Raw genomic sequence first — 23,393 nt, 5'->3', positions numbered from 1 at the left:
ACAGCACCGCCAAATACATGAGCCTGTGGGCAACATTTTTCATTTAAACCATTTCTGTCTGCTAGAGGTAAAAATCACTTTCAGTGGACTTGAAGTGTCAGCAGAGTTGCTCACACTGAAGGCTCTGTGGCTGTGGCCCTCAGCCTTCCTAACACTGTGACCCTTTAATACAGTCCCTCATGTTGTGGCTGTGGCCCTCAGCCTTCCTAACGCTGTGACCCTTTAATACATTTCCTCATGTGTTCTGACTCCAACCATAATTAGTTTTCTTGCTACTTTGTAACTGTAATTTTGCTTCTGTTATATATATAGTGATATAAATATCTGCATTTTCTTATAGTCTTAGGAGACCCGTGAAAAGGTCACTGGACCCCCAAAGGGGTTATGACTCAAAGGTTGGGAACCACTGCTCTGTGACCTTTTGCTTTTTCTACCCTCTGGAAGACACTAAGATTCCTAAGCTCATGACCCCTTTCTTGTATCACACTAACCTCTTGCTTCTATTTCCACATTTCCTCTTTCCTTTTCTGCAGTCAGGACTCCTGTCTCCCTCTTAATAGACATGCGATTAAATGTGGATAATAGAATTTCTCCATGTTGAGATTCAGCACAGTTTCAAAGTTCCTTTTCACTATAAGAAACATTTCCAAGTCTGGGAATGAGGAATGTTCAGTTTATGGCAGCACTGATTCCCTTGTTTTAAATCTGAAGTCTCTTCAGCCGCTGTCCTATTTCTCCCGACAGTTAAAGCTCTCAGTATATAGGAAAGTTCCTCTTCGGAGATGACAGCTACTTCCATTGGTGTGGGCTTTCCCTTGGATGCAAGCCCCTGGGAGGAGGATCTCTGGCTACCGGGTTTGGTGTGTTATCTCCAGTGCCTGGAGTAGCGCGGGTACCATCAAATCACAGCTACCATATTAACAGCCCCTGTTGTCCCCAGTTCTGTCAGCTCTCATCCCTTCAGTGGCAACTTCCTCTGTTTTTTTTTTTTTTTTTTTTTTTTTTTGTGTGTGTGTGTGTGTGAAGCTAGATATACTCCAGGTCTTGGTACGTGCTCACTTTCCTCCTAATATGCCAAGTGGATAAAATTTCAACCATATCCTGTGGCTCTTAAATATCTGCACCTCAACCCTAAGACCTGTGTGTCACACTTTGGATTTTAATCTTGACCAGGATGAAGCACAGTATGGCAAATTCACCATGTTCTATTTTCTCCACCTATCAAACACAACAAAAATCTAACTTTCTCGTCTTCTTACACCTTCTGTCTCAAGGAATAAGTACCAGGTTTTATGCAACGGTAAAGCAAGAACCCTGGTCATTAACTGAGACCTCACAGCTGTGTTTTCCAAACCTTCACCACCATCACCTTTCCAATAATTCAATCAATCATGCGTTTCTTAAATTCTTGATAATTTTTCTGCCTAACATTCTGGTTCGAGTCTTCTTCATTTCTCCAAAGAGGGATATAAATGAACTCACCATCTTCTTGACTTTTGGTGAGTATACTGAAATGACACATTTAAATGTTTTTGATGTGTAGCAGTAACTGATCATTATGCCTGCCCTGCTTCCGTTTTCCGATGCATGGACAAGGACTATGGTCACGATCTGCATGCTACTTGACCTTGATCACCACAGCCAAGTGGGCCAGGGACTGGCCTTTGTCCAAAAGGTGGCTCATCGTTTCAGTACTCTCAGAGTTTCAATGACCTTACAGTTTAGGTGACTGATTGTAAAATATCAGTAAAATTTCTACTGAGATTCCAAAATGGAGAAGCTGAGGAGAGCTGGCCTTAAGCCACTCATTAAGAGCATTGTACTGTGGAATAGAGATCTCAGAAGGAAATATGGGCATGGGCAGGCTGCAGCTTTGCTGTGGTCCAGCACGTGAGCAGGGGAACGGAAGAACAGGACACCAGGACACTGTGAGAGGGCAGGATCTGTTTCCCATGGCTTGTCATGGCATGTTGTGTTGTGTGTTGTATCGCTTGTCATGGCATGCCGTATTGTGATTCTGCTGTAGGTGCCCATGAAGCTGTTACATTATTAAACCAAAAGCCTTCTCTGAGTGAATCGGGTTTGCTCAAATGAACTGTCCGAACAGTATGTACTCCAGTACGTCCTTATGACACCCCAATAAGGCATCTGTAAAGAAGAGACCGAGTGACTATTTGAGAGCAGCCACAGAAGAACCAAACTCAATGTTCCTTTTAATTCATCTTAAAGTATTAGCTTAAAGGAAGGGGGTGGGGGAAGGAAAGTGGCATCACTTTGGGGGGTAGATGTTGAGCTTATGGTATAAATCTGTACATTAAGAACAAATCAGTCTCTGTGAAGGTAATTTCAGACAAGTACCTGCTGCTACAAGTATCACAGGAAAATGGTTGCAAGGGACATTCTGAGACTTGTCAACAGTGGCATAATCAAATTGCTTTTTAGATATCACATTTCCAGGTAGCCTTTCTCTTTGCCAGCTACTGGGACCAGAAGGATTGTTGAAGATTTCCAGGAATCTTCATCACATAACCACTGCTCTCTAAAGAGAAGTAAATTTGTTGATATCTGCAAAAAAACATTAGGCTATGTAACCAATGCTCAAATCATAGGATAGCTATAGTGAGCTTATAATGTTATAATATATAAACAATACATATAGTAAATATATCTATATCTATAAATTAATTTTATACTGAAGGGACCCTACACTAAGTGCCTTCTTTCCTGCTTGGCCCACATTTGGTCAGGGAAGACTGACAAGCAGGCAGACATGCAAATACACACACACACACACACATACACACACACACACAAACACACACACACACACACACACACATACATACACATTTACTTCTCTGGACAAACTTGTAGTTTCCTTCATAACAACAGCAAACATACTTGCCAAACTGTTTCTCAAATGACAGCCAAAGACATACTTGGACCACTGTGTTCTCACCTCGGGACACACACCAGCTTTCTGATCACCCTCTCCCAAGAACAGGTGACCATATGCCTTTGATTTTGGTAGGAACTAAGTGAGAGCTCACTCTTATTACGTTTTTTTTTTAAACCCTCTCAATATCCCCTCCTTAATCTCCTGCAATCCTGGATGTGACATAATAGTTTCTGGAATTGGCATTATTGTTTTTTTTAATGCCTTAATCAATACCTTCGAATATCTTGGAAATAAGCACACTGTAGATTTTTTTTGAACAAAGGGTATTGTTATATAGCTCCGACTGTCCTAGAACTCACTATATAGTGGCTGGCCTTGAACTCACAGAGATTTACCCGCCTCTGCCTCCTGAGTGCTGGAAGTAAAGGTGTGCACCACCACACAGAGCCACATTATAGAATCTTTGCTTGAAAAAATTTGACTGTGGAAACTGTGATGAAGTGCTGTTTTACCTTTAGTATCTGCACTTCCTATACAGCATCACCACTGGGTAGCACTGAGCAGGGCAATGCTTCAGAGGAGCCAAATTGCACGCTCTATGGTCAACCTTACTGTTTGAGCATCTAGAGTGGAGATCCAAGTAGATCATCTACTTGGATGCTCTGACCAGAGACTCACTGAGCTAAAGTTGAGGTGCTATCTAGAGCAGTAGTTCTCCTTCAGGGCTAGGTCCTCTGTAAGCTCACTGACTATTGGTAGAGCTTACTTCCTCGAAGGTGTAAGACTAATGTCTCCACTGTCCTGTTGGCTACTGTCCTCCAGTTTCTTGCTATGTGGCCCCAAACAGGCAGTTCACAAACAGATATTCTCCTGCTTCCAGGATAGCTAGAAATGACCTCTTTGACTTCTCCGAAGCTTTCAATGGCTTATCTAATTAGAGCAGGAACACCCAGGACAATTTTCCCTTTGCCGTATTTTATTTTATTTTTGGTTTTTCAAGACAGGGTTTCTCTGTGTAGCTTTAGTGCCTGTCCTGGAACTTGCTTCGTGGACCAGGCTGGCCTTGAACTCACAGAGATCCACCTGCCTCTGCCTCCCAAGTGCTGGGATTAAAGACATGAGTCACTACTGCCTGGCCCCTTTGCCATATAATATCATACAGCTACACCAATGACATTTCTAGTCACTTATGGGGGAGGAAATTATACAGGGGTGAGGACACCAGTGTCATTCTAGAAGTCTATCTACTAAGGGGCTTAATAAATATAGTATCAACATGTGTAAATGATGAACGCTGCTCTTCAGTTAGAAGGACTTTTTGATTTTAATTTTTGTTAGATTTACTTATTTTACTGTATGTGTATGAATGTTTTACCTGCATACATGTACATGTACCACATGTGTTCCTGTTGAAGCCCCTGGAACGGGAGTCATGGATGGTTGTGAGCCAACATGTGGGTGCTGGGAAACGAACCTAGGTCCTGGAAGAGCAGCAAGTGCTCTTAACACTGAGCCATCTCTACAGGCACTCTAAGTTGTTTTTTTTTTTAAGACTTTGGACAGCTTATTTTGTGTTGAACCCACACTGGTTGGAGACGCTGTATTTGAAACAATACAATTGAACGACTACTGTAGGTCCAGAGAACAATAGAAACGGCAGGGTTCTGGGCAAGACCCGGCCGAGTGGCCGAGTGGCTGGGTGACTCTGGACTAACTCCCAAACTCCCTAAACTTTAGATTCTTCCTCAGGTATAATATAAGGACAATGTCTGAGGGTGACTAAGGTGAGTGGGCTGTAATATCCTATAACTCGAAGACTGAATCACACTGCTCCCTATGATCTAGTGGCTCATGATATGTAACAGAGTATAGAAGAATTTCATGGTGATCTGACTTAAGAGTAAAATAGTGAGTTCATTCCAATGTTTGACGAATCTGACAAAACACAAATAAGGGTACAAAACTACATTTTAATACTTTATGTAACATGGTACTTTATATTTAGGTTTATATACATATATGTTCAGTTATGATGAAAAATGAATTTTCTCAAGATACTGAAATTTGACAAAGTTACTATTGTACAATTAGTTGAATTGACTTAATTGATGGGAACTTAAGGCAGTCTTCAACATTACAAGTCAACTCCACGATGACATGAACAGCGGAGTCTGTTACAGACATTCTGGAGGGTTAAATCTCCTTTGTCTTTCTGAAGAGAAACGTATTTGGCTAGGATAATTATTCTCTTCTACTCAACAAAAGTGAACACTAATTTTAAACAGGTATTATTAAATTCCACTGAAATAGCTGCGTGCAGATGTATTCATTAAAACACCCCTTTATTGACTGTGCACAGTTATTAACAATTCACATTTCAGTTTGTTTAGTGGAAGAGCATTTACGCCACTAAAAGTAATAGGGCTGCTTAGCAGCAGGACTGCAGCATCCCCTTCCCATCAGGGCACTGTCCAGGGCACGACACGTGTTTCCACATTCACACAAAAGGGAACAATAACCACCAAACAGATCCTTCCCTGCCTACAGCTTCCCCTTCCATACAGTGCACAAGGTTACAAAATGCCCATACATAGACTGTTCTCATGTAGGTGCTTGCATCAAACAGAGGAGTAACGGCAACATACTTATGTGATACCAGCATAAGGGCACTGTGAAGGTGACAAGGAGATTCAAGACCCCAGTCACACCCTCGGGCAGATAGATGCCTTCTGACAGAGAGGGAGGAACTCGTGAGACATCAGTTTGTCTCCAGCGCCCGCTGCTCAAGTTTCAGAAGCTGCTTCTCAAGCTTGGAGGTGTTTACTCGATGCATCATCAGAAACTGGCCATTCAGGTGGAAGACGGGGATGTCAAATTTATACCTTTCATACCAAGTAGCATTTTCTGGAAGTGTGATGTCCACCTCCTGTAAAATAAACTAAAACATGGAGAGGTTAAAGCACTGTGTTTTACAACAGGCCACGGAGCAATGCACTGACTGCAATGATGCACCAACTGCAGACTTTGTAATGAAAAAGGTGTAGGCCTACAGTGAGCCAGTGCCCTCCCTCCCCGCCCCCGATTCCCAGAGCCTGACTGTTTTCATCACACTACACTCCATCTCCTGATTTCCCTGCTTCTCTGTTACACCTGCTCCACCCAGCACCAGGGCTCTGCTCTGTTCCCAATGTCCGAGCTGACAAGCGGCCTAGAAATAAGGATGTAAGTGTCCTAGTATAAGAACGGCCAAGCTAAAATGATTTGCTAAAGGAAAACAGTCATAGAAGTTGCAAAGATAAAAGGACCAGAGTTTAAAGTAAGCATGAATGCTCTTGATAGTTAACTCTGAATCACAGTTAAGAATCAGAGAGGAAAAAAATCCAGCAATATTCAGAGAAAAGCACTTCAGGGTAATGGGGTTCATGGAAATCAGTCCTAAACTATCCGAGGAACAAAAACAAAATCTAAGTGAAAAATCATTTAATCTCTTTTCCTGACAAAATGATCTAAGCAGATACTTTACACAGTAAGCTCTATTTACCCCATACATATGAAAGTTACCCTGTCTTTATAAGGCTTGAGGACTTCTTTGGCTTCATCACAGAGTGGGCATGGATTCTACAAGAAGAACAAAAGCTGTTAAACCCACAAGCAGGCATTTGGTGCAACACCTCCCACCTAAGAAAAAAACCAAACACACACCACAGGCATATTACATTTACTTCCAAGGATAGTTTTCTACTAGGTTAATCACATGGGTTTATTTCCAAAGCAAAACATTACCACAGAATCTCATTAAATAGCTGCGATTTCATGGTAGATGCTCTCTGCACTTTTTGGGTATTGTTTTTATTTTCCTCATATGTGTGTATATACCTCTGTGTGTGTGTGTGTGTGTGTGTGTGTGTGTGTGTTTGTGTGTGCATATCACATGTTCCCTATTTCTCATTGACTTATCTACCTAGCTAAGGGCTCTGTCCTTTCTAAGTCAACTTAGTGGCTTCATACAATCGACCTCAATGGTTTAAACCTTTCCTGACTAGGAAGTACTGAACTTCATCGTGCTGGGTTTCCTACTCGGTCCCAAGGAATAATTCTACCAGGGAGGAGAGGAACAGGGACTGTTGTACCCTTGAAAGAAAAACCAACTGTCTTCTCTTCAGACACAATGACTGTAGCACTTGCCCACAATGGGCTAATGGTCTACCTGAAGCACAGGTAAGTGCTAGGGCCCGCTGTGGCATGTATTCTTCAATTGCCTTACGGGGAAGATGGGGGAGAACACAGATAAGCAGATGTTAATCGTCTCTTAGCCGCTGTGCTTAAGAGTCCAGTTATAGGTTCTCTTATGTGAGCTCTAAACAGATACAGTATTAGTTCTGCCTGTGTGAGAACTCTTCAGCACTACTGTTACTTGTGTGAAAACTGCTCAACACAGATTCAGTGTTAGTTCTGTCTGCCTGAGCAAAAGCTGCTTTTTAAACTATTGGGGAGAGATAAGCTATTACGTAAAAGACAGGCCTTTTCTTCAGCTTAACTCAAAACATGTTTTGAAAATAAGGACTTGAATATTTCTAGATCTTTTCGGCTGGATCCACCTCATCAAACTGGCATTAGCACTAACAGCAAACAGATTGTGGACAGCTTGTTGCTGGAAGACAGTCATGCTAAAATTCTCTGAGACAGTGTCATAAGATCAACGCAAGAGCTGAAAGTGAAAGCCGAACAAGAACACGCTAAGTTGCAGATGACTAAACGTCCTTCTTTATAGTTTGCTCTTACAGCAAAGTTTGAGACAAGCCTAGTCAAGGTGTTTTGCTTTTGAAATCAGGTTTGTGGAAGTTTGTATAAGCTGCTAATGCAAATATGTAAGTGTGTATCTATGTGGATCTTTCCAAAGGCTCATCACACTTTGGAAAGGATAAGGAGCCCAGACAAGAGCAGGTCCGTGCAGGACGGCCTTTCTGAGGCTTCGCCACAGCACTTGTTCACCCTGCTCCTGAACTGTTGGATTGCTGTCTAACACCCATCCATCCTTTCTTGTAGCAAGAACGCTATAGTTTTGTCCCAAGGAACTACTCGGCATGTGGCCAATTCCATCTCTAAGTAAGAAAAGGGGGAACACTGGGCCAGGTACAAACATTTAGGACATTCTATCTCTTTTGCCTACAACTGGTTCAGGGATGGACCAATCAGCCATGAATAGTTATGGGTCTTCTGTTGAGATTTCTATAGATGTCTGAGATGTGAGAGCCGGGCTCAGAGTTGCTGCAGTCATAAAAGAGAAGAGCCAATACAAAGATGAATTTAATCCAGAATATTAAAAAACTGAAGAGAGTGGTAACCTTGTTTCCTGACTCAAGTGCTCCCTGGAACCAGAAACCAAAACAATCCAAAAAAAAAAAAACCTTTGTTTTAAACTCAATCTGCAAAGTATACTCTACTAGTCATAGATAAAGGGCAATTTTTTGACTTTTATACTTCTTCTATGGGATTGTGTGTTACTTATATCTTATTATGTACTTTGCAGGGTTCAGTATACATATTAAGATGAATAGAAGATTGGGCTTTTGTCTGATTATTTTCTGCAAATGTTCTTGGCTATCTCAACTGCTGTTGGAACCAAAAAACAGTGCATGACAATCATACGCCAAGTTAAGTACAACTAGTTTTATGGGGATATTGTCTCAGATAATGGAATATTTTTGGCTCTATAATTTTCAACAGTAAAATACATATTGATGATATAAAAGCATGAAATTAGATGAAATATTCTCAATTATAAGTTTAACTCTGCATTTTGTTTGTGGGGGTGAAGTTCAGATAAGGTCTTATTATGTAAGCCCTGGCTCTTTGATGCTTGCTATGTAGCCTAGGCTGGTACTGAACCTGCTCTAATCCTCCTGGCTCATTCTGACTCCCAAGTGCTGGGAGACACAAGTGTGGACCATCACAATTAGCAGACTGTTATTAGGCAATTGTCAGAATGTCTTTAAATTGTCAAATGACTAAAATTTGAAAATTTACCAAAAAGATGTTTTGAAGAAATTTGAATTACTGTGTTTAAAAAAGTAACTTCTGTTGTCTTTACATTTCTTTTTGATTATAAATTCCACAGAGTGAGGTTAACTAGGAAAAAGACATTACTAATGCTTGTACTACAAAATTACAGGGTGAAAAACTCTTAAAATTTTTAAATTAAGGCTGCAAAGAGATGGCTCAGTGGTTAAAGTGCTTGCATTACAAGCTTGGGGTCTGGGTTCAGATCTCTAGAACTCATGTAAACGCTGGGTGGGTCTGGTGACTTTGCCTGGAAGTCCAGTGCTTGTAAGGTGGAGACGGACGATCTCTAGGGCAGGTGAGTTACTAGACTAGCTACATCCCTTAAGTCTGAGAGACTGCCTCGAAGAATAAGTGACTGAGGGAAGATTCCTGATAAAACCTTAGGTCTCCATATGCACCTGCACACGTGTGTGTTCACATATATAGAAAAAAACATATCTACACATCTCTCTCTTACACACACACACACACACACACACACACACACACACACACCTGTGGCTTAACAGCAGCGCTAGCTAGGTACAAGAAAACAAGTCCAATGAGTTTTCATTATTCATAGGTTCTTTATTTGTGAATTTGCCTATGGGGATAAAATTTGTAACTCCCCAAACAATACTAGAAGCACTTTTATAGTGAGTCACGAACATGCTTGTGCACAAAGCTGTAACGAGTCTGAGTTGCCAGAAGTGCTCATTTCTACAGTGAGGTCTCCTAAGGTAATGCTTTGCCTTCTTGTTTTAGCTCCCTACTGTAAACACAAATCAGTATCCTTACAGGTAGTCCCATGGGGTAACTGTATGGGTCATGCCATTTTTTGTGGCTGTGTTTTTTGTTGGTGATTTAAAACAAAACAAAACAAAACAGCTCCTAAGCATGATGCTAAAAGAAAGCTGTCATGGAGAAAACACAGATGTTAGACAAGTTTCATTTAAGCATGAGTTGTATTATTGGTGGCCGTGAGCAACATGTTAATGACTAAACATTATGTACTGAATAGGACATCTTTAAACACAAACATACATAAACTAAGGTTATACTTTTCATTATTTCACAAAAATACTGTGGCCAGGTGCTTATAGGAACCCAATCCAGGACTTTCCCTAGATTTTGTATTTGTTAATTCAATGTTTATAGTGTTTTGTTTGTTTGTTTGTTTTTTATGATGTAACTACCACAAATAATAAGAACTGACTTATTTCTAAATAGCACAGTTTTAAACATCATAATTATAATCTATAGTTCTTTTTTAAATGAGGGGGTAAAATGACCACTGTATATACTAATGTACCCTCAATGACTGAGAAACAGTGAAATGTCTGGGGACAAAATACCAAAGAACAGGTCTGAAGAAAATTTTTCCTACTGCTTTTCTTTACAGATTTGACCACTTTTCATGGATATATAACTTTTTTTACCCAATGATAACACTTTATTTTTTAGGTGTAATATCACTTTTCACTCAGTACCTTAGTGAATAAGGTCAGTACAGGCAGAGTGGTGTTAGAGGCGGAGAGATTTCGCAAGAGTCCAAATGAGGATTTGGCAATCTGCAGGCTGTTTCCTTGAAACCAGAGCATTTTAATTCTGCCAAAAGAAAAATAAGCCAATAAACTTAATGCACCATCGACTCTGCTCTTTAGAATACAAGCAGTAACCTGCATGCTTATGATTGGATCTGGAAGTTTCAGAATTGCATCTTTGGCTCCAGGAGTGTCAGTGAGGTCCAGATGTTTGGCAAGTGTCCACAGTTAATACATTGTACTCCAGGCAAAACAGAACTCAGAATTAAAAAAAAAGAAAAAGAAAAAAAAACCCCAAATCCTATTTATGGATTAGTTTTGTGCCTAATCACTTGGTTTCTGTAAGCAAACTGCATGAGTTTGTTAATTTGCATATAAAATTAAATTTCAACTGCAGATGTTGCCAGCATCCTGACGACTCTCTCAAAGTAGAGGTGTCCTGAGGTGGTTTTTAGTCACAAGGACAGTTTAATCTTACTGGCAAGCATCCAACACCACCCAGTCCTTCCATGGAAAAAGAAATTGTAAGTAAATGGCACACGGTTCCCGGCTGACAGCGCAGAGCAACTCCAAGGCGAGCTCTGTTCCTCCACTGGAAGAGATGGGGAAGCATAGCACAGCAGGGAGAGAACGTGTAAGAGAGACGCAGTCTGAGCTAACTTGTCAGGAAAGAAGTCTGTTCAACACCTTAAGAAGTGTTTTCAAAGGAGAGTGCCATGATTTTCAAAAGTTTCACACGTAGACGCACTGGTGTTTTTATTGCAGAGATTCCAGAAGGAACAGTTTAATAGCAGCATGTCAAACACTGGGCTTCGAAGCTCCCTCCTTCTGCTCCTCTGCTTGACTAAGATACCCTATTATTCTTAGTTGTTCCACGGAGGCCTCCAGCCTTGTCTTTAAATCTATAAAAGTTACAATTTCACTTCTAAAGCACACGTGTATAGTTACCGTTACCATTTACAGCTATTCCCAAGATGAACTTATTCCTGGGATCATTATTTCTTAATTTCACCTTTCCTCTCCAACTCTACCTGCCACTTTCTCCTCCTCTACACGGGAAGTGGCACCTTGAACACCGAGAGACCATTTCTACACCACCGGCACTGCGCCTGCCTTTCTCTCTCTAACGAAGAACACATAGCTCTCCTCATTTGGCACTAGGACTCAGATTACCTCCTTGAGACGTCTACTGACCACCTGGCCAATGCCAGCTAGCCTGTAATTCTCTATCCTCACAATCACAATATTTTTGTGACCCAACCTAAGGCATAACCTCACTACATGTGCTTCTGTTTCAGGATGCCCCTTACTATTTACAGTAATTTCTGTCCCTTCTTCTACAGCGCAGCTCTGTAAGAGCAGGTATTGTTCATGCCAGTATTTCTCAGCATGCACAATCGATGTGCACAGAACAGGTACTCGAGTGTTAAAATACTAGAGTGAGCCTTTCCCGCCCACACCCTCACCTCTGCTCCACCACTCCGTGTGGACAGCAGTCCTTCTTAGGCCTGTCTCTAAGCTAAAAGGCAGTGCTCTTCGGGGTGTCTATTGACTTTGGACTGAGGCACTCAGCTGCTGTTGCCATCACTTCAGACCTCCCATGCTCCACTTGACAGAGCACGCCTGTATTAAGTGCTACCCTTCTCTGGCAACAGTGTAAAGCAGCCTTAAACTCACTTCAGACAGAATGATAGGACTTTAGAAAAACCCGACCAGCTCATACTGAACTACAGTAAGGACCACAGGACGAAAAGCTCAGATACTGAAAGCAACGGTCTTTCCCCTACCTCTTTCACAATCCTCTACCCTTCCACTTCTACCCAGATTGCCCTGCTAGCTAAATGACCTGGCAATGCAAGGAAGAGGAATGTAGTATGACTTCTGCAGGAATCTGCTGTTTAGAATCACTGTAGAAAGCAAATGTAAACAAAGCTACAACATTCTGTGAGATTCTCAACTGAGTGTAAGCTTGGGTATCCACATAAATCATAAAGTTAGCTTTATAAACAGTGCAGATACAGGCCTTGGAAATGAGAAGGATGGGAGGGGCAACGGCAGTGTACCTAGACTAACCAGGATGGCGAACTGCAGCTACCTGCTTTTGGGGGAAGGACAGAAGATTTATTGATGTTTGGCTCGAATGGAAAGGAAAAGAAAACTTATTGCTCCTACCGAGCTGTCTTGAGACTGAGGTGTTAAGGCTTTAAAAAAAAAATTCACATCCACAATGGAAATTGGCTTCAGTATTTCCAACATGACACAACACAGCATGTGGTCTTGGCTGCACCCAAGACAAATAAAGGCTGTCATAGTAAACAGAGCTGCCGTTCACTTCAGATTTGCTGGAATATTTGTCCAATCAAGCAGACAACTAAGTAGAGTCCTCAGTGATGCTACGGCCACTCTGCACACAGCTACTGCTGTTCTCCGCTGTTTCCGCTTTCTTACACGTTCTTAATGACTTAAACCGCGCACATCTGTTTCCGAGAAAGGATTCAATGCTATGCAGCTTTACTTGAGTATTTTTTAATGGTCTAAGGTACATGCATTGTTACTATATTGTTCAATTAACTTATTTCTTTCACAGAAGTGTATTATAAGTTTATATTAGAGCCTTATATGAAGAAAAAGTTCCATATTCTTCAGCTAGACAGATACTAAAGCTAAAATTCCTTAATTCTTGAAGTTCGCTTATAGCTATAAAAAATTAAATGAAAAATGATATACTCCAATGGGAGCACTTTAATACTCTTCTGTGATCATTTTACTAGCTCTGTAAACCCTTATGCCATTGCTGTCAAAGTCACATTCACCAATTATGTTTTCTTGAAGTAAAATCTTTATGGGGGCCACTCTATCACTGTGACATTTTCATTAGTTTGATTATTTTTGAATCGTACTTAGCACTATTAAAAAAACATCCTGAAAAGTGATCTCTGCCTATTAGCTCCCAATCATGAGCTGACAAAAGTTCACCCCAACCCCCTGTACTGGGAACTGAACCTAGGGAGTCACAAATGCTGAGCAAAAGCTCTAAGAGTCTCACTAAATAGTCCAGGCTGTCCTTGAATTGACCCTGTAGTTCCAGTTGGCCTTGAACCTGAACTCTGCCTGCCTTGGTCTTCTAAGCAGCTGGGATTAGAAACCTGTAACCCTAGGTCTTACTGACAACATTGTTTTAAATTTATTTCCCTTTCGTCATGAAATAAGTATTCCTACTATACAGACAGACACAATTTTATCCTTTGTATTGTGTTATATGCCTCTGTGACAGGAACACAAAGAACTGCGCTCATAATATCAAAGAAGCACAATTGGGTCACCTTTGTCACAGACTGGAAGAAAGTAGGAAAAGCATAAAACTGGATTTAGAATGTGCTTAAAGAAAATTCTGAAGCCTAACAATAAAGGCAGTGGCTCCTGCTGCTCCAAGTCTAGTGCTACTCAGAGGCACGGATCCCCTGAAAGAGAAAGGGAAACCGGCCTTCCCCACAACAGAGACAGACTTCATTGGTCTTTCCGGCAGAATCAAATACAACGGGGGGGGGGGACTGATTGAATCAATTCAGCCTTCCTTGAAGTGAGATAGAGAAGGTAACTTAACTTTATAGCATTTCCCCGAGAAGCACTGAAGGGCGCACCATGAAAGCAACTGATTATAGTGCAGGAAGATGCTGTGGTTGTTTGAGCCTTTATTAAGGATTATTCACTTCGGCATGATGAGTTGCCCAGGCTGTGGCTGTCCATCACTTATGTGGGGCTCCTGGATTTTTCAACCACTGTGTGCATCTGATTAGGAGGGAAACAACATTGTTCCCGCTTGAGTAGAGAAACTGACCTTCACTGGCCAGAATTCTATCCATTCAAAGAGTCCATTGGCACACCAAAGCTCTAAGCTCACATAATCATTCATCAGCAGGCTACGGTGTTAGCTCATGTGCAAAATCAAGACGTCTATATAAACCCAGGTACCGCCTTGGTTATTAACAGATAATGCTGGAGCTTCCGCACAAGACTATAATGTAAATTTAATGCTGAGCTGACATTAAGCAAACACTATTATCATAGCTCTTGCTGAACCTGTGTTCTATAGAGAGAGCTCAAGGTTTCTGTTTAGTCATTTGTGCCGTGAGAGAGGTCAAGTGTGCCACTTCATCTGCATTATATATGGTTATACTTACCATCTAAGTATAACATTCCTGTTTCACCCAAATGAAAAGAAACACACACTCCTCTTTGAGGAACCATCCCTATATTCTAGCAGACTGAAAGTTCATGTAGTTAGGTGAGGTTGTTGAGTTATGACTCAGGTTACTGGGTTCTTCCTAGCCTAGGGAAACAGGGACAAAGGATGCCCCCAACCCCGGCACTTCTCTTTGGGTTTGCAAACAGCTGAATCTGAACCACACGCCCTACAACCTAACGTAGGATCCTAACTGAAGATCTTGGGTGCAAGAACAGGGGAGGGAGGGAAGAGCCCTTGTGCCCCTGGAAGTGATGAGGAAAGACACCACACAGGGACAAAACCTAAACTTCTTGGTAGACAGATACTCTGAGGTGTCAATTCCAAGGGCTTACAGAAGAATATGGAGTGCCTGTGGCAGGTGCAATAGCAGGTACATTTCCGGTGCCTCAGGCTCATATGGTATCTGGCCTGTAGAACTAAGAAGGTGGCACCAAATCAGACATAGGGTCACAGCAATGACCCTGACATCCACTTGTGGACCATTGTACAGAGCGCACTGTTCAGCTTCGTCCTGACTATGCAGTTTGAGCTGATGATTTGCTTGCCAGTTTCTCATGCATTGGGGCATTTGTCTTTGACATGGTTGTGCCCATGTGAACATTACACATTCACTTGGACTTCATCTGCTCATTACACATTCACTCAAGTATTCCTTGGCTCCCCACAAATCATGGAATAGAGATCTGGGTATCTGTTTCTATGTTCAGATTCCATAGGTGCCACATTCAATGGCATTTACATGTAATCTGTTTGCAATAACCTTTTGAAAATGTTCTTTAGCTGTTTCAAGTTAAGGCTGGTCTGCACAGTAAGATTACAATCATTAAATTTATATTTTATATACCTACCACTTAATTCATGAACACCCCTTCTAATTCTCAGTAAAATTAAGCCATCATATTTCCCTCTCACGTATCCTGGTGTTTAGTTTCTTTCCAAGTAAAGTTTACATCAGCTTCATAGACTACACACAAGCAACGAGAATTCTAGATGGAGTTTGTGGATTCAGAAGGGTGGTTCTTAATTAAGACAAAAGTTATACCATGTTTTATAGTATTAGAAAACTCGTGACAATTTACTCATTAGTTCCACAATGGCGAGGAAAGAAAAGGTTGAAGGGAAATAGAAGACGATCCTCATTCATGAAGAGGAAAAACTCTGGTCAGAATATTAACACGTACAGACAGGTAAACTAGAATAGAAGGACAGGAAGTAAAACAACAAGGTGATACAAAACGCTGTGAGAGAAAGGAAAAAAATGAGTATTGTGGGCTACACCTGGTGATATTGTCACAAGAGAAGGGCTTCAAATCATTTAGGATTTATGGATACACAGACAAAATAGGAAATATTCCAAATCATGGGATGGATATTGATGGTGGGAAAAACATGAACAGAGCAAAGAAAAAGAATAGTGGGAAATCAGCTGGGAAAGAGGAACAGCACAGGACTTTGGAGAATTTTAAATAATTATCAAGCCATGTGTGATTTATCATGTGTGTCTTGGGAACCACTGATGGGTTTGAACAGTGTTTTATTTCCAATATTTTGGAAGATTAATTTGTTAGTAGTTAGAGAAATGTTGAGATTCAAGCAGACAGTGACATATATAGGTTTGGCACTCATGGAAAGAGCCAGAGCTAAACACAAAAATTAGAGTTTTTGTTGGTATAAAGATTGCATCCGCAGCTGTGAGACTAGATAAGATAATCTCAGCAGTGCAGAAAAGGAGGGCTCAAGGTGGATCTTTGAGGCAATCCAACTTGTAGCTATCAGGCAGAGAGAAGCCAGGACAAGCAGCACAACTGTGGAGGTAGGAGGAAAGCCAATGGGCAAGGGTGTTTCCAGAACGAGGGAGCAGTCCATCGCCCAGGAGTGATGAGAGCTTGTCTAGAATGGGACAGTGGAATGACACACATGGGCCAGAAGAGATGTACCTGATGTGACTTCAAAGGCATTAATCCTATAACCAATGTCTGCTACTAACACACACCCTTGACTGGTTCTTGCCTGACTTAACATCTTAAAAAAGGAAAAGAGTGGAGATAAAGGTTGATTATCTTAAAAGGGACAATAAATTTAAAAATCTGTGTAAATCAAAACAGAACATAGAATCAAAGCTTAATTATTGGTTATGGAATAATTCTAAGAGCATTTTATAAAAAAATGACAATGATCTCTCTCTCTCTCTCTCTCTCTCTCTCTCTCTCTCTCTCTCTCTCTCTCTCTCTCTGCTGTTGTTGTTGGAATTTTGCTTTTATTGGCCTCAGACTGCAGACTTACATTCCTAGCAGCAGTGGTTTCAGAAGTGAGAAACTGCAGGACTGGGATACACTTTGGATACAGTTCAGTATTTCAGACTGTGAACATCACTTAAACGGACAGCCCTGTCTATGTAAGACTGGAGAGCAAATACCTTGGCAGGAGACAGTGGCTTAATTCACTCAGAAATTTTCAGAAAATTCAAACCAGGACACCCAAACAGAGCTTTTCAAGAATCATTTTTCCATCGACAGGTTTTAAACAAAGAATAACCCCTTCCAGGGGCTCTTTCTCTGTACTTGCCCTTATTGTTGTTGTTGTCCTTATTTTTTACAGACAGAAAAAAAAGTCATTACGATAATACTAAAGATTTCCTCAAACCATGCATATCAGAACAGAAGCCCCTAAGGAAAATGTTGTTGGAATTGTTGATTATCTTTAAAGGTAAAACTTGTCCCAAACAGTTCTAATAAGCTCGTTGGAGAGATCAAAATAGTTTAAGTAAACACAATTCACATTCAAACGTATCAATCAGAGAAATTAAGCATAAGTAGCATAATTGTTCATTTGGAGCTAAAAGTTCATTTTCATGTAGAATTTACACTGGAATTCTATGTTTGAATTCCCTGAATACATTTTTAGGTGAGGATTCCATAAACACAGATCTCAAAGAGAAATGCAAGTGCCACTAACTTCTGAGAAGCAGGAAAACTCTTCATCTTTTTGGGCCTTAGTTTTGCCAACTATAAAATGGAAATTTGACTACTTGTTCTGATCTCACACTTTTCAGGGACTCAAGAGAAGCATGTTTACAGGCTTGGGGTCTCACATGCCCTTGTAACCCAAGAAAGTACAATCCCATACTGGAGGATTAATAGCATGGGAATGGCCCATGCTTGCACAAGGTCTTGAACAAGTCTCTGTCTTTAGAAGCTGAAAAAAAATGCAGCTATTTAGAGGAGACCAGAGTTCACCCTGCGATCCATACACACGTGTAAATATTCTTGCTTATGATCAATTGTTTTCTCTCACCCTTTTCTTATAACTGGGAAGCAGAGGTTTCAGACAGCACTAAGCTAGGAAATGGGGGAGCTGACATCAGAGTGGCCTGGCACACATCGGCAAACTGTTTAACCACGGGAGTCGGACACACTATTAGGAGGTACTTAAAATGTTATTTTAAATGACATATCCTCTTCATCTTGGCATTCTTCCCCACATCTAGAGGCACTGTTGCCCTGGCCTTGGCCTGTAGGAAGCTGACAGATGTGCAGCAGGAAAAGAATCTTCAGTGCACACAAGAGTGTTTTGGAACCTTTAGACCTTAGCAGCCACTCCCTCCAGATTACTACTTCAGAGGAGTCTCTTCGGTAATGGGATTGGTGCATGTCACAACATCAAGGGTCAAGAAAAGGTTTCTACCAAAACATCCAACTGAGAAAAATAAAACAATGCTAATACTCCACAGACTGTGCCTCAAAGTATCCAGGAGTCGTCTAGAGGGAATTCTGGATTAATTAATACAATGGAGTCTGCATGTGCTGCCCTCCTCCTTGGCCCCAACCCCAGATATGCTGACTCAGCAGCTAGCCTGGAGCCAGAGCGGCACAGTACAAATTCAGAGTGTGCAACAAAGTTCAGTTCAACTCTGACAAAATGGCTGCAAACTCATTCCTGAAAGCAAGAAAACCTGAATACTGTGCTTAGCTTATATTAGACGACATGAGGGCTTAACAGAGTTTAAAAACCAATTTGAAACTTCCATCCTCCCATAAAGACAGCATTAAGATTGAGGGCAAAACCATCCAGTTCAAGAAATGGGAACAAAGTACATAAGAAATTATATAGACTCCTTTTGACATTATCCTTCTTAACCAACATGAGCCAGTCCCTTTGATATTTAATACTGACTCAGCAGGAAGACAATTTCATTAAAACACTTCAGTCATATTATGCCCAGATAGTAATATCAGTTTCATTGCTAAAAACAAGTTTGTAATTTAAAATATCTTTCATTTGTCCTTAATATTCTATTTATTTCCAATTCATCTTTTCAAAGATGACCACACAAGACCTGCAAAGTGTTTTGTTGCAAATCCAGCAATTCATTGGTCTTTCAATATCAATAAGTCATAAGCTTGTACAAGCACAGAGTTTAATCCGAATGCTGAGAACTGTCTACTCTGTGACCAGGCCCTGGCAACTCTGAGTTGTGTGAGAGTCTACAAACTCTGAGTCTCAACTTTGCTCTTCCACAGCTTTTGTTAATAAAATATTTTGAAATTTTGGAACTGGAAAGTGACTTTAGATAAGGAAGTTATGTTCAAGTCTTTTGTACATCATATTTTTTTGTTTGTTCCTATTTTATTCTTTGAACAAGGGCATATGCTTATGTGTTTTGTTTAAGGCTACTTTAAGGTTCATGGGAAGAAAGAATGAAGTTTCAGATAGAAAATTCTCTTAGTATAAAACAGGGTTCTGATCTTTACATCTAACAAGAATCACATTAGTTTTTATCTGAACATGAAAACCTTTTTCCACAGTATATTTCCGATGGCCTCAGCTGACTTTCTACTAACTAATAAGTGTTCCTTCTCTTAGCTTACCAAAACCATATACATTAAGAAGTAAAAAAAATCAAATAATTCAATGTCATGTCCTCTCCTCCTGACTGAACTAAAACCCATTTTCCTATTATTTCATTATTAATATGAGAAAGTACTGGAACAATAAGAGGAAGTTCATTTGTTTATAGCTATAACATTCTGGGTTTGGTTGTAATCAAGCTAAGAGAAGGAAGCAGCATGTACCCCGCAACGGTACTGCTTTATATGTATGCTGTGAACTTTGAACTTCACTGGGATATTGTTAATAAAGGAGGGGAAAAAACAATCAAAAACTACAACTGTGGATCTTCTTTACTGCTACTTAAGCAATTCAGCTTAAGATAGTAATGTGACAGACCCTTTCCCTTGAGACAGGATCGAATTAAGATGCCGATGGCCTGGGTAAGTTAGTAAGTTGGCATATCTTCATAGATAATATTTGTGAAGGGTTGAACGTGGTAAGCCTGGAAGGCATGTAGAGGCAGAGCTGTTGGACCGTCCAGCCTGCACAGTCAACTCAACACAGCAAATGCTCTACAGGTCGCCAGGCAGATCTGCTTAGAAAGCAGTCTGGCGAAAGTTTGCGGATTTTCAAACATACCCTCCCTGGTCCACGCTGGTAACCAACACATTCCATCTAACTGCACTTAGTCACTCCCTGGAAGGTGATTCTAGTTTTCCTTCTTTTCTCTCTGCTGTTTCCCCAGTGATGCTTTCGTTTTCTTTATAGGTGTAATCTTCCTCCAGGGACACTGTCGTTTGTCTATAGCACGAACTGAGTGTATGTAGTGTCAGGTACTAGAAACATAAAGGTGACTAAGACACCATCCCTGCCCTTAAGGAACCTAGGGGAGAGGAAAGACCGACAGCACAACAGCTAATAAAGTAAACCAGTCATTGCCGGATATAACTGACGTTAAGTGTTGGATACAATTTGAGCAAGTTCAAGTGCGGGAAGCTCCACCCCTAACATGGCAACGGCACGGCGACAGAGCGTCTGAGAAGTGGAGCCTAGACGATATCTGGTCATGGAACATTATGGCGAGAACGGGGAGAGGGTGCTTGTCGTTGTCCTGTCTGACTGAAAAGTAGCCCTTTCTGTCCATGGTTGGCTGGCTCTCTAGTTTTTCAGTGTGATGGGCCATGGCTCAGGGACCCTTGCCAAGACTTCAGCATCAGTGTGTGTACATCTTCCAGCCTCTAGAACTACGAGCCAAGAGCAGACATTTTAAATTTTTGTTTACATCTCTGGGAAGTTAGCCCTTGGATAAGAACTAGAGAAAGAAGACAGGTATTGTCTTTATGTTTTCTGATTCCTGAGCCTACATGTACAGGGATGGGTCAGGGATATGGAATCATGTATTTATGTGAATTAGCCACAACTATCTGTACAGGGGTGGGTCAGGGATGTGGAATCATTAGCCACAACTTTTCACTTTATAGATTTACCCCTGAATGACTTTGTCCCTGGAACTTGCTAGACATACAAAGAGAAGAGCTGGAGAAGCTCACTTGGTCCTATTACATGTATAGCCACACATACCTGATCCCCACTTCAAAACAATTGCCAACAGGAATAAAATCCCACTCAGGAGATATTCCGGCTTTCTTTTTGTTTCTTCTGATGTATATCCCTTGAATAAAACAGTGCAAAAAATTCAATTTACAATAAGGAACACAAAAACCCTCACTTCTTTACATCACCTCGACATCATACTATGTTTAAAGTCCCAAGCACGAGAATTAGTAACTGAATATATTGGCCAGCTAGCGTATATACAAGATATGAAATACAAGAACTTTAGTTAAAACAAACTTGTTTTGAAGGCACCTCTCTCTAGCGCCTCTGGGGACAGTGCCCCTGTGAGTATAATACAACTAGGTAACCGAACAAAACAGAAGCACAGCTCAATCCGTTCTCAAGTCAGAAAAATACTAATATTCCTATTACTCACCTGCTGATAGTCTGTCTAAATAAAACTGCATATTCCTCTAGCCAAAGAGACAAAAACTATTGATTCTTGTCTGACAGGTAGCTTCAAGTGAACCCCAGCAAACAAGGAGGAAAGCTTGGAGCCTGTTCAAGTAACCCATACATTTTAATGTTCACAACTGAGTCTTTCTAGTTCCAGGCAATTCCTCAGTACAGCAGGACCAAGGTTATTAAGTCTCAACATCTTGCGCAGAACCGTGATTAGTTCTGCCTCAGCTCAGCATTTTCCAGGGCATACTTGTTTCCGTGCCTCCTGTTGCTGGTGGTGGTTTGTTTGCCGAAACAAGGGCTCACTCCGTCTTCAGGCTGGTCCAGAACTCAAGATCTGTCAGCCTCAACTAGAGTGCCGGGATTGTAGATACGTGCCATCACCATGCTAGACCCCTTCCATTTTATCCTCTCTTGTTTACCTGTTATACACCGCATGCGTACACTTCTAAATATTGGGAGAGTGCATCACGAGCCTTGTGTAAAACTGCTCCACAGAATATTACTGAAGGAGATGACCGTGGCCTCTAAGAGCCAGCTCAACTTGCTCAATATTCTACTGAGACAGAGTGGCTCATTAACCAAGGTCATGTGTAGTTACAGGAGCCCATCTTAGGTCGGGAAATACACTACTAATGTTGGGATATAACATAGTCTAAGTACCATCTTTGGGTTATGCTAGACCACACAGTTTATTTTTTTTTTATAAAAGAACACTAAAAGACAGTTTTATATAAACATGGTTATCATGAATAAGGATGAAGATTAGTCAGACAAAAACCCACTTTAGAGAGTCTTAGAAACAATCAGATACCTATTCACATTAGTGACAACTGTCAGAGGCTTTCTACCCTTGGATTCATTAAAAATTGTATTAGCTGGTATTTGTCAGGGGTGAGCGACAGGGCTAAGTATTTGTTGAGAACTGTAATATCTGGTTTATTCTTTTACTGTCCACAGCCCAGAGGGCTGCTTCTGCCCAATAAAGTAAAGACGGGGTCCAGAGGGGCCTGGCACTCACAATATTCCCTCTTGCACTTTACAACCTTTCCACCCCAATTAAAGGTCAACACGGCTGCTCAAAAACATTTATTTTAAAAGGCAGTCAACTCAGCAAGCTGCCAAGTGTGATATTGCCACTTCATAGAATTCAATTAAACCCGGGACCAGGGCATCTGTGAATCACTGGAAGAAGCATGACTTGGGACATTTTCGGCTTTCTTCGAAAAGCTCTATTTTTCCTCCCGTCATTTATTCAGTTTCCAGAGCGCCGCCACAAGCGCGCGCTCACAATCTCCCCCCAGCGGCTCGGGGATTTATAGCTCTCGGCTTAATTAAATCCCCGCTGACAGCCACGGAGGTCTGCGGCGCGCCGCACCGCGAAGGGATCGCGGCCACCTCCTGCGGGCGCGCGCTAACCCCCGGCCTACGGAGCGCTCCCGGCAACGCTGGTGCCATCACCCACCTCTGCCCCCGGCCGCCGCCGCTTCCGCCTGCTGCACTTCCGCCGCGCGCTGCACTTCCGGCTCACGGGCGCCGCCCTGCCGCGTGGACTGTTTCCTCTCAGGGCGTTGTTTCTATTCCCTGGGAGAGAAGGGATTGAGTCAGTAGATGAGAGAGAGCCACGCTAAAGTGTATTGAAAAGAAAGAAAAGAGGGAAAAAAGGAAGGGAAGGAGGGAAGAAGTAGAGAAGAGGCCCTGTGTGTTAAGGAAATGGCCTGGGGGTTGAGAAGTAGCGTTTTGAGATTGCATTTTAACCTCTCCCTGTATGCGTTCATTCATTTGTTACGGGAGTATTTACTGTCTTCCTCTT

At 41.5% G+C, this 23,393-nt stretch overlaps 1 protein-coding gene across 1 annotated transcript; it reads right to left on the bottom strand.

Moving 5' to 3' along the window:
- Window positions 1–4,849: 4,849 nt before the first annotated feature.
- C13H5orf63 (chromosome 13 C5orf63 homolog) lies at window positions 4,850–23,125 on the bottom strand. The gene is made up of 5 exons (XM_048419433.3): window positions 23,046–23,125; window positions 21,143–21,233; window positions 10,432–10,549; window positions 6,461–6,517; window positions 4,850–5,837 (listed from the first exon to the last, which is right to left on the bottom strand). Exons 3-5 carry the CDS (start codon window positions 10,540–10,542, stop codon window positions 5,658–5,660), a joined length of 348 nt encoding a protein of 115 aa, XP_048275390.1. The 5' UTR covers window positions 10,543–10,549; window positions 21,143–21,233; window positions 23,046–23,125; the 3' UTR covers window positions 4,850–5,657.
- Between the last annotated feature and the right edge of the window lie 268 nt (window positions 23,126–23,393).

This window comes from Myodes glareolus, chromosome 13 (genome assembly GCF_982192425.1).
Source record: "Myodes glareolus chromosome 13, mMyoGla1.1, whole genome shotgun sequence".
Taxonomy (NCBI): Eukaryota; Metazoa; Chordata; class Mammalia; order Rodentia; family Cricetidae; genus Myodes; species Myodes glareolus.
The sequence above is the reverse complement of the archived record's forward strand: the minus strand, read 5'-3'. Positions and strand labels throughout refer to the sequence as shown.

Coding starts and splice junctions, on each gene's coding strand:
- C13H5orf63 (XM_048419433.3), bottom strand. CDS start 10,542: ATGCTCTGGTTTCAAGGAAACAGCCTGCAGATTGCCAAATCCTCATTT. Junction 6,518..10,431: donor TACTGACCTTATTCACTAAG/GTACTGAGTGAA, acceptor TTCTTCTTGTAG/AATCCATGCCCACTCTGTGA. Junction 5,838..6,460: donor TCAAGCCTTATAAAGACAGG/GTAACTTTCATA, acceptor TCCATGTTTTAG/TTTATTTTACAGGAGGTGGA.